Raw genomic sequence first — 19,660 nt, forward strand, 5'->3', positions numbered from 1 at the left:
ATTTATTATATGCTACATACTATGTATATTGACACATTAGAGGTGAAGTACACGGCGCATTGTAAATAAAGTAAGGAAAATGCATTAAAGTCTGCCGATATCCATAAAGTTTCCTTTATTGTCTTTATCCAGGCATTCTTCATAGTTAACCTGAAAACTCCAGATGCCATTATGTATGTATGTGGTCCTACAGTCATAGAGGAATGAAGACTCATGATGTATATATTGTAGCTGATGAAATCACATTTTCTAAAGTGTCTTGAATGCTTATAATATTTTAAATGCTGATTTTTTTTTTTTCAAATTGTAGCTGTTTTCAAACAAATTTACAATCAGATCAGCAGTAATACTACAGTTGTTACTTTGATGCATGATTAAAGTCTGTTAAGATGATAAAGGTAGGGTTTCTGCATTTAACAATTTCTTCACTCATTACCACGTAAATCCGCTTCCCAAACTATAAAGAAACTTTTTCACATGGAAGAAATTTGGGTTACAAAAACTCCATACTAGAAATGTTGTTTAGCATGTTCTTTCTATCACAATCATTTGGGTAGGGTATCATATTGTAATGCACCTACAGTTTGTATAGACAAATCAACAGCGCCATATTGGCATGCAAGTTGACAAGGGAGAGAGGACTCATTCAATCACAGAATTAAAAACATGTCGGTGAAACCGGGCTATATTGTGTCAGTACAAAATGGTACCGGGTACTCTCTCTCTTCTTTCTCTTTTCATCTCTCTTCTATCTCTCTCTCTTTCTTCATCTCTTTCTCCCGATCCTTCTACCTCTCCAAAGTACGCCTATTGTTGAAATACGGTGTGTATTGCCTGTTTTTATCAGCTGCAGAGTAGGCCTACGTGTACCAATTAATTTCCCCCTCTTCAAGAGAGTCTGTTTTTGGACTGGATGTTCGTTTTGTCTAATTTCCGGTATCTCCTCTGATAATGAACGTCATCGAGCGATGCTGAGGAGGATGGGAGGGGGAGGGGGAGGCGAACTATATGGAAAGGTCACAAGGTTATGTGGCAATTATTTTTTTTTCTCTCTCTCTTTCCGAACAAAACCTCCTGTACAAGCAAGGCGGGCAAAGCATGCAACTCAGACACATGAATTGACATTACAAGCCTGTGTGGTCTGCAATGCACATCACCCTGCTGGAGCTACTTTAACACACTGTTTCAAGTGACAGTTCAGATCTCACATTTTTGTGCTGACCTTGTAGATTTTCCTCTTTTTTTTTTTTTTTTGTGTGTATTACTTTTAGAGATGCGATGCAAATTGCCAGAAGGGCATGTGTAGTTATTCACATACAATGTACAATCTGTACATAATATCGCAAACAACTATACACAGTGTACGCAGACAGACAGACACACACTCACACATGTACAACATGTACATGCATGACGCAACTACACCCCTGCGAAACATTTGAGATGCAGACCCCGCAAATCATATTCTTTTGAAGTGGGAAATATGCTTCCTGGAATATCTCATTTTTTTATTTATAGCAAAACAAAATATTAAATTGATTTTGAACAGAACAAATCAACTATAAAACCAATGGTTGGGAAGTCCCAATTCTTGAATGATTTTAATAGACTCGTGAAATACCTGGTGTATACAATGACATTAACACAGTACATAGTGTCTAGCACCTTTTGCTGCAGTCCTGGCTGCCCAATTCAAGCCAAGCTTCACATTCACCTCTCGACATTCTTCACCCAGTCAGAGCCGATTGTGTATGCCGGTCTCCTTTCAGTCCTATGTCTGTCTGGAGAGCAATCTATGTGCTGCAGACTGGATGTGAACAACTGCTTTTAAGTGTGTGTGTGTGTTTTGTTTTGTTTTGTTTTGTTTTTTTTTAACCCAGGGCTTTTTTTAAAACTCCCTCCCTGGTATGTGCAAATAATCTTAAGCACAGTGTGTAGATTGTTATATTCATCTTTAAATAGGGTAGCGTGCAAGTTTGTGCGGAGGTCTGCCCCCTCCCTTCCCTATTGCGTGTGTGATCATTTGCTTTACTGTGTGTGTGTGTATGTGTGTGTGGATGGGTCTGTGTGTGGCAATGTGTGTGTGTGTGCTTTAGGATGAGGTATTGAATGGCTTCGTGTCAGAGTACATTTGAATAGCCTGCTTTCATGATGTTTACAGATTCTGTGCATATATTCCAGGTTAGGCATAGTAAAATTCATTTTATCAGGTTCCCTTTAAAAGCCATGGAAGTTTACTATTAAATCAAAAAGATTACCCAAGTTTTAACTTGGCTTTCTACAGTGTCAATGACAATAAACAGTACTGTGCCACCAGACTGTTCTTGTAATTACGTCACTACACATGCTTGCAATGACCACCTAGAAACTTGTACCATTTTTCTCTCGTGGCTCATTTGATATAAAAATCACCCTTGATATAAGGATGTATATATTCCTGCATGCAGTACAGCTGAGTATGTGTACATTCTGGAGCAAATATAACAATTTAAGAACCTTGCATTTGAGACTGAATACTCCAAGGACAGTTTGTGTGCATACCAATTACCAGCACAGCTATGAATATGTGGGTCCAGTAATAGTGAATCCAAATTTGACCCCTCATGCTTTCAGATTTTCTAGAGTAAAGTTACAAGTTTAATGTTGTCTTAGTGTGATTTTTCTGTCCAGACACAAGATACATCATGCACATTAATTAGTGTCTTGGTACTGTTTATTTGCACTCATTTTGTACATTTAATTTTAGTCAACAACTTCTTTGTTTATAGATGTGGATAGCATGCAGATAAAGCATTGCCTCAGTGCCTTTTTTTTTCTCGTATAGAAGATCAAAATTATGCAAGTATTTCATCAAGACATGTGTCTGAGTTATAAGTATGTTTTCACCTCTTGATTTTATACCTGCAGAAATTGTCAATTTCCAGAAACACAATCCACTAGATATGGACACTAGAATTCATTAATAGCCAAGCAGCAGGTTGAGCAATCCTCATACACACTGCATGTACAATGTAAATATGTACATGCACATGTATCAGTTTCGAAGTGATGATTAGGCTAATGGAAACATTGGCGTCTTTTTAATAGCAGCAATTAGGCTGTTGAAACATTGCCGTCAGTTTGATAGATGCTCAATGATCAGTGTGTTGAATGAGGGGCCTTCATGCTTAATTGCCTGGTGTATGTACATGTTGACGCAGCTGGACTGAGTATACAAATGATCCAGACATAGAGATCTGAGAGCTGTGTTAATAGTGTAATTAGTGCACACAATATCTTAGCATGACAATGGCATGTCTTTGTAATGCCGTATAGTAACATGTAGCTTGCTGCTTGCAAAGTGGCTCTGTGATTTTGATTGATAGTTTTTAAAAACCGAATAGGTTTGTATGGATGACTGTTTGCAAGTCATATCATGGGCAGTGGATTTAATGAACTTGCAACTTGATCGACTCCAAAAATTATGAGGATACTACAAATACAATGTACATACACTGTATATTCAATTATATAACGCCCGAAGAGATCTTGTCATTTGATTGGTTGTTTGACATTGGTCATTCGGCCCATTTCACTGTGACATCATCACCCGTGCAATTGGGGTTCCATTTACCGTGCAATTTTGGATCCATACGATTTGCTCCATTGCACGCTCGCTGAAAGCCCGACACACTACGCGTTTGCAGTGTGTGTATGCGACAGTGCGCTAAGCGCTAGGCTATTAAAGCGTAAAGCGCTCAGTGACGATCTCAGATTCTCTCTTGTTTCTAAATTGATAAAACATCAAATGAGAAGGATCTATTTTAGGCGTTATATAAAACAAATAATAAATGTTTTTCATTCGTGCTATGGACAGAATATTTCATTCAGTGAAAGATGATATGTAGATCCATTCAACTCGGCTGTGCCTCGTTGAATGGATCATTTCATCTTTCACCTCATGAAATATTCTGCCCATTGCACTCGAAAAACATTCATTATTGTATATTTAATATACTGAATTGATTGATTGACATCATGACAGACAAGCTTTGTGGTTTTTGTTTTACTCACTCTACAGCAAGCTATGGTTGCCCTCTAGAGGCAGACAAACATTTTGTACATTGTACATGGGCTTGTTTCCTCTGCCAAGGAGATGTTTTTCATGATTTTTTGTTTGTTTGTTTGTTTCTGTGTCTGTTTGCGAGGTAACTCAAAGTTATGAATGTTTGGATTAAATTTTCAGGAAAAGTTGATAATCCACAAGGAATACCTGATAGATCACTGTTGAAATTTTAGTATTGATCCAGATCACTGAGTGGATCCAGGATATTTGAAAAGCCTATAGATGTTTATTATTTTTAGAAATCTATGAAGGATTCCTTATCATTGGGACATCTATATGACCAGCAAATGAAGGAATTCAAGCTGCGTGTATTTAAAGTGCACATATAATGTATGCCCACTGAGCATGTGCTCGAGGGCATCAAGCAAGGTGCAATACACCTACAAGGGAAATAAATAAATAAATATATATATATATATATATTTTTTTTTTTTCATTTTTTTTTTACTAAATGCACAATCTAAAGTGTGTGTTTTTTTTTGCATTTTTTCATGATCTGCATTAGCAAATACGATCTAACATTTATGCTTCAGAAATCATGGTTTTTACATGTGATGCCAGATAATTCAAGTATTAAACGTACAGTGTGTTCCAGTACCAACACTGTTCAGTGTCAAGCTCTTTATCAAATAGTGGTGCAAAGTGAATAAACAACAATAGCAACAAAGACCCTGGTACCGGTACTAGTTTTGATGGTCAATTATTACTTCACTGTCAGCCAAGTCTTTGTGTTGAAGGAGAAATTGAGCAACTTTCGAGGCATTGGGGGATTAGCCTATTCCAAGTACACTGTATGATTTTTGTTTTCCTGATTAAAAATCAGAGGACTCTGATCCAGTCACTCTCATGAACGTATCATGTACAATACATGCAGTTGAATTCATATGACGCGAATTAGCAGGATATGAATCTTGAGCTTTGCTCCGAGATCCAAATATTCAGATTTTTGCCTGTGTGGATATAAAAATATTACTGTATGCATGATCAGAAAATTTGCGATCCGATTCCCAAGAATTCTTACAATTATTTTGGAACTATTATTTAAGTGACAGTTTGAACAGCATGATAACTCACACTGCAGCATGTGTTTGAAAGCAGAGCAAAAAATATCAAGATTTTTTTATTTTTTTATACCATCATACATAGCCCATGTTGCAACAGTGCATGAACACAAGTGTCGCCATTTTGGTAGGTATTTCAGTTTATTCAGAAATTATTGAGAGTTGCAATTAGTGGGATATTTCTGTCCATCTAAACGAGCACAAAACATCTCGGGGGTATTTGGATTGTGATTGACATCCAGCTACTCTGTCTGCGTAAATGAAATGAATCTACAATCTGTAGGAATGCATCCACTTCTCGTTGGTATGCCGTGGGGGTTTGAAGAATCCCTGGTCTGGAAATAAGACTACAGCCCTGAGTAGAAACTAATGAGGTGTCAAAAGACAAATTTGTCACTGGCCAAGAGTAATAGGCATGCCTCAAACTGACATCACAAGATGATTGTGTGTGTGTGTGTCTGTGTGAGTATGAGGACATTGGGATTATACTCATATGCAGACAATGTAATTTCACCATGATGGCAGATAGTGCTCTTGACCTCAATGTTTTTTTTTGTTGTTGTTGTCAGCTCCATTTGGTGTGAAAATTATTTGTTTTTATGTGAAGTATTCGGGTCTTGTAGTTGTATGGGATGCTAAATATGCATGTACAGTGTACTCTACAGTTTTTCTTTATAGTTGTACAGTAAAGTGAATTTGATTGCAAAGGTTTGAGATTTTTTTCCTGCCCCTTTTTTCTGTTAAATGATTGTATACGCCATATATTTAGCGAGTCTATTTCGCGAATAGTTAAATTCGTGATTGTAGAGTACAGTACTGAACGGAGGACGATAAACGTGTACGTCACATTCGTATCAGGATCAGAGTCATTATTTTTTGTGTGTCTTTAAATTCGCGAATAGCACTGGACTCTTGAAATTTGCAAAAATAAAAACCTTGCGAAATATTTGGCATATATTCAGTACATTGTTAAAGAGTGTGTACAGTTCTGGTCGAGGTGAGGATTTAGCTTTTTAACGTTTTGCGAGATATTCAGAAACCACTCAATGAGATGTCAAAGAGCATGCAGTTCCAAGGGGTATTAAAAGTTAATTCGATGAAAATCGGTTTTGAAATGGCTGAGATATCCAAAAACAAGGTGAAACAAAGAGATCCTAATAAAGTTGTGGCATGTCGCCTTTTATTATTAGCACTTTTTTGGATATCTCAGCCATTTGAAAACCAATTTTCATCAAATAAACGTTGAATCCTTCTTGAAATTACATGTTCTTTCATATTTCATAAGAGGCTTTTCATTATCTCACTTAGCAATGTTCAAAACATGAATTCCCACCTCAACCAGTACTGTACAGTCCCTTTAAACCCATATATCAGTGACTTATTTCTGTCGGGACTCATAGTTATATTGCAAAAACTACTGTTGATTGGTCCAGATACAGTCTGCTGCAAATATTACATGATATACAGTATTGTGCGTATGACTTACTGTATGATAGGGATGTGCTGGAACATCAATATGAAACAGATTGTGTACACGTGTATGAGGTCGAATATACAAGTACATCTTGTACATGCATATAAATATCGATCATGGGTGACAAAATTGAAAAAAATGAACCTTCAACAACAACCTGTGAATGCACCAGCTTAATACCATTAGGAGCAACTGGTAACCAATTTCTATTCAAGTTCCTTCATGAAACAAAACTACATTGTACACATGTTACTGTAAATGTAAGCTGTTATTTTTGCGAGGGTTTAATTTTTTTGTGAACTTCATGAATATTTGTTGGACCACAAATTTAACAGCACACAAAAAATGTCACCATGTGCCAGGGTGATAATGCATTTACTATACATTTTGTAGCTCTTCAATTTCAACATGTTGTTAAAACGTCTGTGACCTCTTCATTTGCGACGATAAGTGTTCATATTGTAAAAAAATGACAGCATATAATGCAGTACTAAGTAGAATTTGAGTGCCGTAAAAATGGGAAATTCAACTGTCAGACTGGGAATCAGGCTAGCCAACAGTTCTGCTCTGGCTGCATGCCTGAGTCTCCCCTGCAATTCAGCTGACATGGTTCTAATTCATCATCTTCAATGCTGGCATACCGTAAACCTGGCTTTGTAAACAAACCTGCCCAGTGCAGCATTGATGCCCCGTACATCTTCACATCGTTGTACATGTACACTGTACAATGTCATGAGCAGTGCAGAGCTAATATTGAGATATTTGGCCAGAGTGTAATCTAAAGAGGGCAAGAACGTGAAGCTAATCTGAGGAGTCCAATTGACATTATATTGCCAGAACTACGTGTATGCAAGTGTGTGTTCTCAGTATGTGTTTGTGTGCATGTAATTTGAGTACAATGTATCAAATACCAGGCTGTATGCATGCCACCATTTAAAAACCTTTTTACGTTGCAGTATATCATGCTTTGTAACAAAATTAAGTACAGGGATCACATAATATACAGTAGTACATGTACATGATAGAGTCTAGTGATTACAGTGCTTTTTAAATTTACTGTACATTAAAGCATTTTTTGCTACAAATTTCTGCATTGTGTTATGATGTACATTTGTACTGTTTAATACAGGTGTGATCATTCATCTTTGTTTCAAAAGTGTAAATGGGTGAACTTGGCCCACTATGGTTCTAAATTTGTCCAGAGAATATCTGTTGATACAGTGATGATTCACTGTATTGTGCTACATAAAAAAGGCAATTTGTGTATTATAATAAATGTGAATCAGTGTGACTGACTTTAAGAACTTGAAGTGGATTACAAATATGTGTACCAGTAGTAAAGTACTATACTGTACATTTTAATATGCATCAAACCATGGGTAAAAATGATTTTCAAATTGTAGTTTAACGACAGTTTGTTCTGTTTGAAATATATTGGTAATGCGCCATAACCCACCCCCAGCAGCCCTGGATATTTTTATGATTTATGGAGGGTCTTTTTTTCCCCCTTTTAATATGGCAATGATTGCAGGTAAAATATTTTTTTTTTCTTTTTAACGCCTAAAAAAAGAAAGAAATTGTAGCGCTGTTGATATTCTTTCCATGGAATATCAAATAATAATACTTGATGACTCAGGCAGAATGTTTGGGAAACTGCATTACAGAATTTTGACAAATCAATATCAGAAATACATTTAATGTATTAAGCATATCAGAACGTTATGCTGAACAGAAGGGGGCTATACCTGAATTGAATTGAGTTTATGAATAAAAAGATCCATGAGGCAGTGTGATTATTAAAAAAAAAAAAGAATAAAAAATGCTCATTTGGGTTCATAAGTGATATGTGGAACACAATATCAGAGTACTTGACAACATACTGAACAAGTGAAAACTGAAAAAAAGAATATAATATTTAGTGCCTGCAATATTCACAAACGATTCAGATTTCAAGACTTTTCTTTATAAATACTTGGTATGTGAGCCTACATGTATCCTCCATGTACTGCAAGACTTCTTCCATGACAGTGCCTCAAACTCTGGAATCATGGTTTGAAATCTGATCTTTATTGCACTCATCTACAAAACACTGTAAACCATTTCCTTAGCACACTTTATTGCTACAGGTACTTGTTTATGTTGCTGCCGCCTCCTCACTCCCCATCCCCCCCCCCCTCCTCAAAAAAAAAAAAAGAAAAAAAGAAGAGAGCCTCCAAAACGATTCAACCCAAGTAGATGAAATGAATACTGTACATTGTGAAAAGAGAGTTTAATCGATGTATTACAACAGCACACATCATGTACAGGCTGTACATGCTGCTAGAGGGAATAGCAATAAAAGCTTATGTGCTGTTTGAAAGTTTGCATAGGGATATAAATGAAGAACACCATCATTAAAAGCCTGCGTCACACGTGATGTAATCTTGCTGGTCGTTGGCTGAACTATCATACGGTTTGTGATTAGCGTGATTCACACATGATTATGAGTGTCTGTGGTGAACATCTTCTGTCCTGTTGATCAATCCATTCTATCTGTCCTTCTCTTTCTCTGCACCAGGTCTGAGCGTCTCCATGGACGGAAGTCTCGACGACGCATCCCAGAAGAGTATGGGAGACAGACGCCAGCTTATAGCTGAAATGAGTGAGTTGATGATTTCTGCTGTTTTTATTTCATATTTTTCTTCTCTCTCTTTTTTTTTTGGGGGGGGGATGGGATGGGGATAAATTATTCTGTTTTGTTGATTTTTTTAAATATTTTTTCCTAACTTCTTCATATTTCTGTTCTTTTTTCAGATTTTGTTTTGTTTTTGTTTTTTGTTTTTTCTTGCTGGTGGTAATGACAGAATAGCACTATCTTTTTAGAATTTTAGATTTGCTTGGACGATCTTTCTCTGCAATCGTGACATTTCATTGTTTTAATGAATTGCTCTTCTCTTCATCACCTGCACACTATGGATTAAGGGGAAAGTATTATTTAAAAATCCCCCCCCCCAAAAAAAACCAACAACAACTTGTAACAAAACAAATTTCCAAAACCATGCAAACAAAGGCAATGCTATGCTGTGCAGACAAAGTGTGCAGTTTCTTAAAGGGGAATACAACCCAAGATTTTGTATTCATATGGATCAAGAGAATGTTGCAAAATGGTTATTATTTCTAGAGCTTGCTTTTTGAAAGTGGTAGTTTCATCAAGGGATTTTCCAGTATGCCAGAAAAATGAAAATATTTTTATTTTTTTTTTTTTAATTTTCTTTAATTTGTGTGTGATGTCACTAAATGTTGTACTGTACGAGCTGAAATTTTCGCGGTGGTTTTATTTTCGCGAATTTCGCGAATCGCCTTTGAATCGCGAAAATAGCAACACGCGAAAATAACAACGCGCAAATAACTAAGTTCAGTTAGACCCTCGCAACCGCGAAATTAACAACACGCGAAAATGTCCTCTAAGGACCAATTCGCGAAAATATCTGTACGCGAAAATTTCAGCTCGTACAGTATTCAGCTTGTCTAGCAATGGTAATGCTGGATTTCAAAAATTCATACTTTTCATCAAACTTTGCTGATGTGTTTTACCAAAGTTGGTGCATCCACTCAATGCACACGCATGTTGGGTTTCATTCTCCTTCAGCATCTTCAAAGTGTTCACATACATTGTAGTCAGTAGCGCTCGAAGACGGTGATCCGGGGAGGATGGATTTAAAATCTTAAGATTTTTAGCTTTGTATGAAATGATATCCCAGCCAAATCTACCACACGTGAAGTTCTGACACTCTTCATATCATAATCATAATTTTGAAATTTAGTTCTGAGTTGAACCAAAGTCAGACAGCATTCCTCATGGAAATAACAGTCTGTCTTCCCTATCATTTCAACTGAGGCAGACGGAAGTGAACTGAATATATTTGATCTTTAACCTTCCATCAAGTTTGCTATTTGCAATGTGGAGGGTACCTGCCATCATGGAAAACCTGGAAAAGTCATGAAAAATGCAAAATTATATATCATGGAAAAGTCATGGAAATTTATAAATTTGCATACTTTTTTTTACCTTTGGGTGATTTTTTTTCCTTTGGGTGATTTTTTTTTTTTTACAATGTAATTTTTTTTTAAAGGATAACATGTTATCAAATAAAATCAGATGAACTTGTTTGCTCAGACAGTGTTGGGATGGTGTACAGACTGTCACTAACATGGACACTACTAGTATTTTAGACCTACACTTGTAATAGTGACTTACATGTACTTTTAAAATTAACACTAACCACTTAGGTTTTCACAATGGTACAATCAGAAAAAAAAAAACACATTTGTACAATTTTACATGAAGAAGACATGGAAAAGTCAAGGAATTTATCATTGTAAAAGGTGCAGGAATTCTGAGTGTGCACATTCATTGTACCCCCTTAATCAAGCATGATGCCAAAAGTTAAAAAAAAAAAGAGGAAGGAGAAGAATGAGCTGGAAGCCTTGAAACAAGGCTAGAAATGGGGATGAGGTAATAGGGCAGTCGCTGTTCTTGACATGATACTGACTGAGCACTGGAAAACAGCTTCCATAAATTCCATCTTGCCGTGGCCGTAAGAGACAAGAGCCTGCATTTTGCAAATCAAATCACTAGATACCATAGGTCCTCAAGAAACACAGGGTACCTTGTAAGTGTTTAAGAGCTCTGATAAATGATAAGTTGAAATGCTAGTATAGAAGCAAGAGGTTTCCTATTACCTCTTGGAGTTTATATTTTGTAGTTTGATAGCTGGCAGTATAAGTCAGTGTGATAGCCATGACAGTGCTGTTTTTCTATTTGCTTGAGAAAGATTAGAAGATTTTCTTGTTAACATAATACATCTTCATTTTAAAATAATATAAAATAAATGTGTTCTCTTCAGGGCATACATGTATTTGTTCTGCATTTCTGGTTTTTAGCCATAAGCTGTCCTTAAAGCAAGTACTGGTACATTGTACTGTAGGTTTGGATAAAATTTGATAGAAATTTGGCAATTTACTGGTGGACAATTGATCTTACAAGTGCAAAAGAGGTTTAATAGTGCATGTATAATCTTTTTTTTTTTTGCATGGTATCAAATTTTGAATAGTCATGTCACAAGAAAATTTCGTATGACAACAATGAAAATAGTTCTTCTAAAGGTTAAAGATAATAAAAAGTTTTGGTACCTCAAAAGTGTCCTTGAATTTCCTTGTCTTAGTTTGTGTTTCAGGTTAAAGTACCTTTCATATAACTAACACTGTGAGACTTACTCGCCCCAAAGTGCTCTCATGTCTTAGTAATCATGCAATTAACTGCGACCAGCAGCCCCATACGTATAGCGACCAGCAGTCCCATACGCATAGCGTAATCGGGCTTCGCATTGTAGCATTCAGGATCATGACAGATTTAGTATCGCAGGGTAAATGTCAACTTGAAATCCCATAAATTCTTCAATTTGAAGACTTACCAATTAAGTTGAAGTATTGAAAACAGGCTTCGGGCAACGTTTAGTTCTGCCTATAGTCCCTTTCTGTTCGAATTGATGACTGAATGTGACTCAGTCGACAGGACCTTAGGAGAGCTACATACAGTACACTGAATACTACAGCCAGTGCATGCGAACACATCGCATGCACACAAATTTCAAATCCATGAACGGATAAGATGTTTGTGTGCGCATGCGCTGGCCATGGTATCCAGTGTGTAGCTCTCCCAAGGTCCTCTCGACCGAGTCACATTCAGTCATCAATTCGAACAGAAAGGGACTATTGGCAGAACCAAACGTTATTCGAAGCCTGTTTTCAATACTTCAACTTAATTGGTAGGTCTTCAAATCGAAGAAATTTTTGGATTTTAAGTTGACATTTACCTGCGATACTAATTCTGTCGTGATCCTGAATGCTACAATGCGAAGCCCCATTACGCTATGCGTATGGGGCTGCTGGTCGCAGTTAGCTATGCGTACAATGGGCTGCACGCTGCTGGTCGCAGTCAGTGGTTTCGTACAATATTTATCGACGCTGTACAGCGTCGGCTATGGTACGAAACCATTATTGCATAATTACTAAGACATGAGAGCACTTTGGGGCGAGTAATTCTCACAGACAACGTACTTTAACCTGAAACACAAACCAAGACAAGGAAATTCAGGGAAGCTTTTGAGGTACCAAAACTTTTTATTATCTTTAACTTTGTGCATAACTGGTAGTGTGGTTGCTATTGATGCAATATACTGTATGCTCCATTTATTTCGTGAGTCTAAATTTTCGGGAATTGGGAGTTCTCGATGATTTCGCGAGTGGTTAAATTCGCGATCATGGAGTCTTGTACTGAAGGAAGAAGTGCACACTTGTACGTCACATTCACATCAGGAAAAACTTCCTCTTTTTGATTTGTCCTACATTGTATGTTCCAAGTATAAGTATTATTTTGCTGAACCTTGTATACATTCTTAATATTCAGATAATAGGTAAATAAATCATAGGGCCTCTGGGTTTGTTTTTAGTCTTTCAAAGTGTCCAAGTATAATGAATGAATTTATGCTTTGATTGATACAGTTTGTCAATATTCCCTTGATGTTAAGTATCATCAAACTATTGTCTATGATGTGAATTATTTGCTTTCGTAGAATGAAAGTAAAAAGGAGTTGCGAACTGAACTGTTTCAAGCAAATTTAGTTGCACCTTTCTACAGTAGATATGAAACTACTAGTAGGCTTGTGCAATAGCACCTGTGCAATCAGCTGCTGTGGGTTATCACAACTTTAAGATTTCCATTTTCTTTGATCTTTTCTGTGAGTTTATATGTCTAAGAAAGCATTCCTGCTGTTCAATTCTAAAGTAGAATTACAGACAAACAAACAAAAATAATGAAAAAAAAAACAGGCAGAAGTACAATTTCAGTTGAAAGTTGTTACGGCAATTGAAAGTAGAGTCACCGTCCATTTTATGCACCATACACCATTGTTCGTGTTTGTTAACTCTGTTGTTTTTACTGAAAATTTTATCGACGATCTTGTTCCTGAAAACACTTTATTGCGATATATGTAACTCTACTCCAGGTTTCATTTTATCCATTATGGTACTTGACATTTCCAATTCTTTCACCAAAGAATAAAAAACAAAAAACAAACTTGTTATTGCCTTCTGGTGTCTGGTTTCTTACAAACAATGCAGTTGTTACGGCAACTGATGTTATCACATACAACATGTATAATATTGCAGTGTCAGGATTCCCCCCGGAGGATACCTGGTAATGCGCACTCAATAGGAAATGCGATGCGAGACATTTTGCTGACAAAACAGCCTTTCTTTCACATGCATCCTTGTGTTTTTCTATGAATGTTTTTTTTTTTCTTCAGTGCTGCTGTCTACTCTGATCGTATGTGATGTAGTATCCCCTGTGGATGTTTTCAAATTGGGGCTCTAGTAGTGCGTAAATGCTTTGCACAAAGCAGCAGCAGCTCAACATGTCGTACATAACCACTTTTTCCCCATTAGTGTCTTGCCTAGAAATCACATTTTGTTTTGCAACATTCAGTAAAACTTTGTTGTAAAAATTACGGCAGTAATTTGATGCCACTTTTTGAGGTTGCACTGAGTAGGTGCAGGAGTACTGTAGTTGATGTGTTTTTCATTTGAGGATCATTTGATGTTAATAGGCTGTTCTGATCGTAATTGATTGCTACACAATATGAAATGAGCACGCTGTAAAGAAATTAAAAACTGATAAAACTATCATAGATTCCAATCCTCATCTCTTTAACTTTTGCTATGAATATCTGTTCCCTTTCTGCATTGAAACAAAGTGAAGATGTACAATCAGCAAATGTGTTCCCCCTTTGGTACTCAATAAGGTCCAGGATAAGAAACCAGTCCAGTATATGGAGATTTTTACAAGGAAAAATAACTTTGGACCAGCAGACCAGTTTGTAAATATTGTTGACATCGTCTGCCTTCTGCTGTATTGACGTGGCATTTTCATTGTGCAGCAAAGCCACGTACTAGGCCATTTCACGTAACGTACATGGCCGTGCTCGAGGGATAAAAATAGCCCCTGCGCCCGCAGGATCTGTGGAAATCCCACTTTGGACTCACATTACACAAATTGCTTTTGCGTCGTTGGCGAAGTGGTTGGGGGAGGGGTGGAATGCTCAGAAAGAGTAAGATAGAGCCAGCACCCCTTCCTCTCCCCCCCCCCTTTTTAAAAGAGAAAGGAAAAATTTGAGGGGGTTAATGGAGGATGGGAAGAGAAAATTGGTCAAAAGAACAGACAAAGAATGAGCTACATTGGACAAGGGCTGAGGGGGGAATTTTCTGCACATCTCTTTTTTGTGCCCCTGCTGCCAGACCGTGATGCATGCGTCTCACCCAAATATTCCGCTAATGCAGGAAAGATGGATTATGCAGCACAACCCTACATGACTGCGCAAGCAATGGATGGATGCCGGGGAAGGATGAGCATTATACCATGTGGAGGGAAGAGAAATGGAAAGAAACAGAAGAGCGAGAGAGGAGGAAGATAGAAACTTAATGCGGGGCTAGAACTTTGCGGTGTCAGAAGGTCAACTTTTGGAGGAGTTCTATTACAGTCTGGGCGGGATTAGAAGAAGGAGACGACAGGAAGACAAGATGAAGGGGAAAAAACAGGGACTTGTGACTGAACGCATCCTGGGGAATAGGAGTAAAGCCTTCACCCATATTCTCTTACATTTCTCTACATACATCATATGATGCGGTTGCTGTTTATGACAATATGGTTGCAGGATATATTTCGTGTTGTTGCCAAAATGCCAGCATCTTTGCCTGAAGTCTTCTAGGAGGGCAGTAATTTCTCATATCAAGTGCAAACAGCTTTGCTTGTTCCATCTAATTGGCACTTTCTGCTTGTTATTGTGACAGCAGATACTGATTTGCAGAATTTCCAGCTCTATCAAGAGCAACAGTAAAGGGAAAGGAAAGATACCATAGATGGTTTACTCATTACGGTTGTGATGGATGTTCAAAGGTTTGTATCAGACTTCACATCTATGCTTGAAAGCCCATTTTTAATAATGAAGCAGTCCAAGATTTAGGAGTGTGTGCCTGTATTACAGAAACACATTAAACTCAAAAGTTCACGCACACATCACACTTTGACCATGGGCTAAGATTTTGGGGAAAATACTTCATGGAGAATTTTTAATGAGTGAAAATAGAATGCCACTTAAAACATCAAAGACTTTGTAAAGTGAAGCTTTTAGCACATCAGTAGCTGGGCAAGGTCCTTGAGATGTGTTGTATTGCACATTGCATCTTGGCCATTCTGCCAACAACAGAACAATTACCCTCTGTAATTGAGGTGAGATATAAGAGCACTGACTATTTTCGTACAAGTTGGAGGTTAGCGCTTCCTTTGCAGAAAAGGGTATATTCAAGCCGAGCAATACTGCACATTGTAAAGCCATAATTTGTGAACATGTTTACAAAATTCTAGGATTTTGTTTTCTGTGTCTTCCTGAACAGTATGGCACCAATTTATGATTGTGATAATATTTGGTGTAAGACGATCCCTTTCTCATCACTCATATTTCTTTTTTTCATTAAAGACAAAAAAAAAAAATCCATTACACATACCCACAACAAGATGGTATGATGAATATAATAATACATCTCTTAGTTGTTTAAAGGTCCAGTTTACCTTTGGGAGCAGTGATTTCAAAAATTTTCAAGATTTCACATTTGATGCATATGTGTAGGTCTGTTGTATCATAAAACATCCTACCATATGAAATATTTGCAATAAAACCTAAAATATAAGGAGATATCAGGGTTTTTCTCAATAAACCGTAACTGTATACGGTTTAGTCTGGAAAATTGTTTATTATAACTATTGTTCAGATTTTGTGTATTTAACAACACTTAACATCGATTATATGGATTCAAATTTTGACAGTGGTTGTTTCTATCCCTAACTCACACTTTAGAACTATTATACAGCACTAATGCTTTCATCTGCAAATGGTAAATTATGCCTTTAAAACATTGTGTTTTCACAGTGAATACTAGCCGATATATTTTAAGTGCATTCATTTGCTTACAGCTACAGTGTAAGCTTTGCTTGAATATGCATCATTTGCATGATGCAGCACCCAAAATGGAAGAACTGACTCAGCTACTAAGTGGGCATTCAACACCACAAAATTGCTGCAGCCCTCCAACTCAAAATGAGGAAAAAATAGTTTATTTTTAATATATTGTAAAAGAATACAGCTCATGTAGTACATTACAGCATCCGTATAGTTTTGTAATTATGAATTTGTGTACCGGTATAATTTCTTCATTATGATATGAATATGGAATGATACATTTATGTGGAGATCAAGATGAAAGTGTGTGCAGCAGTGTAGAAGCTAGTTACTCTGTTCCCTATAGCCTTTTTTTTTGTCATTTGTGGGACTAACTAGTTTCTGTTTGTCACTGTTTTTTTTTTTTTGTTTCTCCATCACTCCTTATCCTACAAAGATGCAGCTCTCAGTTGTATCTCTACATTCTCTCTTTCTCCTCTACAAGCAGTAGCTGTCTTTCTGTTTGTCTGTCTGTTACACAAACACCACACACACACACATACATTTTAGTTCTCTCTCTCTCTGTTTCTCTTTATATTTCTGTCTGCGTCTTTACTTGTCTTTGTCTAACTTGCCAGAGGTGATCTGTCCCAGGTCTGTCTGTATTTTGTATATTCTGCCTGTCTGTCTGTTTGTTTGTTGTCTGTCGTACTCAGACACATTAATCTATTTACAATAGTACAGTATAGATGTTATATTTAGCTACTCTAAAGTCCCTGTGGATCGTATGTGTTGCATTCACAGACATAGAGAATTTATGCAACAGTTATGTTTGAGTTGGAATGTCCCTATACATGTATATGTTTGATTATTTGAAAGCAGTTTTAAAGCTGCTGTATAAAGTAAACACTGTGCTCAGTCTATAAAATGCAGATTGTGTTTGATGTACATACATTGTATTGTATAGTGTACATCAAACATCATGTGGATGTACATGTAGATGCCTCTGCCAGATGAGAATTCTATAACGTGTACTGCAAGTACAAGAGAATGCGAGCATGAGTTTGATGACAGGAAAAATCATAAATGGGAGTATTAAGTCGTGATTTGAATTTCAGGAATAGCGTTGCCACGTAGCTATATAAGACTTCATGATACTGCGGTTTACTTTAGATCATAATGAGCGCTAAAGAGCTTTGATGGTTAAACACGCAATTTGCTTCCTGATGGTCCGGAACAAGGTCAATAATCTCTGCTAATTATTGTTGCGCAAAGCTGCCTTTGCAGGCTGAAGCAGTGTTTACCTGATCGGCATGCTCCATTGCTTGCATTTGATCTGCCCAACTTAGTTTCTTTATACATGGGTGAATTCAAAAGATGCCGCAAAATCTTCAAACTCTGTCTTAGGTCCTATCAGTGAAGGAGCAGAAAAAAAGAATAGATTTTGTGTGGTAGCCATTATGATATAATAACTTTGAATTGATTTTTTTTAAGTGGTGATAAAATTCTGCGATGCACAAAAGGAAAAAAGAAAAAGAAACTTCAGAAAGGTCATTTAAGGGGCATGAAACTAAACTGTGACAGTATGGAATAACATTGATACATTTTTCATGCCTTTTCTGTGAATGTGCTGACGGTGGTTGTGACAAAACAAAGCTATTCAGCAGGTTATTTTATTGAAAAGATCTAGATTATTAACTCTAAATTGTTGCTTTTGACTAAAAATGGGGAATATGTTTTCATTATGTTTAATAATAGGCAGAAAGCTAGTGTTACAAACAGTGCGTTGTTGGCCCTTTTCAGAGTAAATGAGACTGTTTGGGATTTCAATTTCTCATCACACAAGAGAAAGTCAGCTATTTTATGTTTCCACCTAAAATACAATGTCTTTCACAACCCTGCACACTGATACTGGTCCGACGGTCCCGGAAATCAGTAAAAATCACTGTTGGACCAGTAACTTTTTCAGGAATGGACCAGTGTTAAAAAACATGGAAAAACTGGGTACCTATTGGTCCACTAGACAGGTCAGACTAGTAGAAAAATGGGTTAGTGTGCAGCCCTGTCTTTTGTATTTAACAAACTTCTTGAGCAGTCAATGAGAAAGCCCCCTGTATCATTCAGTAAATGCCATTCTAACACTTCAACTTTTTGTACTTTCCAGCTGGCAATTCCAATGACATCAACTGATAAATCTGTGTTTTGTTCTTTCATCTTGTGGGGAAGGATGTACAAAAAATTTACTGTCGGCATAAGCTCAGGTCGATGGTTTCATGGTATTTATTATTGCAAGTTAGGAATTTACGAGCCAGCAGTGAGCTCTCATGATCAGTGGCAATAGCCTATGTATAATGTTGTGATCATTTGTTTTTTGAAATTTAATGTTCTGATTTATGTCACGTTCAATTTTCTATAGTATAATAATGTACATGATTTTACTGTTTCATGAATACAAAAAAAAAAAAAAAAATGTGTGTTTCACAGTAATCCATTATTTTTCTTTTCTCTCCTTCTTGTCTCCAGGAAGTCAAAATTTTGATGTCATCCGCTTTGCAACGTACAGATGCAGCTGCAAGCTCCGCTTTGTCCAGAAAAGATGCAGCTGTAAGTATGATGATCACTGTCAATTTCTAACCTAGAAAATTTGTATTTACTTTGGGGCCTATTCCATACTTGCCAACTAATAAGATTTTATCAGATTCAGTAAGATTTTTTACATTAAAAATAGCAAAATAAGATTTTCTGTCAGAGAAATAAGATTTTAAAAAAATATTTAGATATAAATGATATACCTATCATGTGTATTTTTTGAAGATTTGACTGAAAGTAAGATTTTTAACTTCAGTTTGCATATAAAATAAGATTTTTGCAGTACATGAGTAAGATATTTCATCTTGAAATGTTGGCAGGTATGCTATTCCCAACAAGCTGAAAGGCTTTTTAATAGTCCTCCACAATGAATATGTTTATACTATAACTTGAAATTGTA

At 36.7% G+C, this 19,660-nt stretch overlaps 1 protein-coding gene across 1 annotated transcript in view; it reads left to right on the forward strand.

Annotated features, from left to right (window-relative positions):
• LOC140234043 (dystrobrevin beta-like) overlaps positions 1-19,660 on the forward strand; it is a 101,992-nt gene that overhangs the window by 32,259 nt on the left and 50,073 nt on the right. Inside the window, 2 exon segments of the mRNA XM_072314124.1 lie at positions 9,198-9,281; positions 19,195-19,275. Of these exon segments, the coding sequence (XP_072170225.1) occupies positions 9,198-9,281; positions 19,195-19,275 (165 nt within the window).

Source organism: Diadema setosum, chromosome 10 (assembly GCF_964275005.1).
Source record: "Diadema setosum chromosome 10, eeDiaSeto1, whole genome shotgun sequence".
Classification (NCBI taxonomy): domain Eukaryota; kingdom Metazoa; phylum Echinodermata; class Echinoidea; order Diadematoida; family Diadematidae; genus Diadema; species Diadema setosum.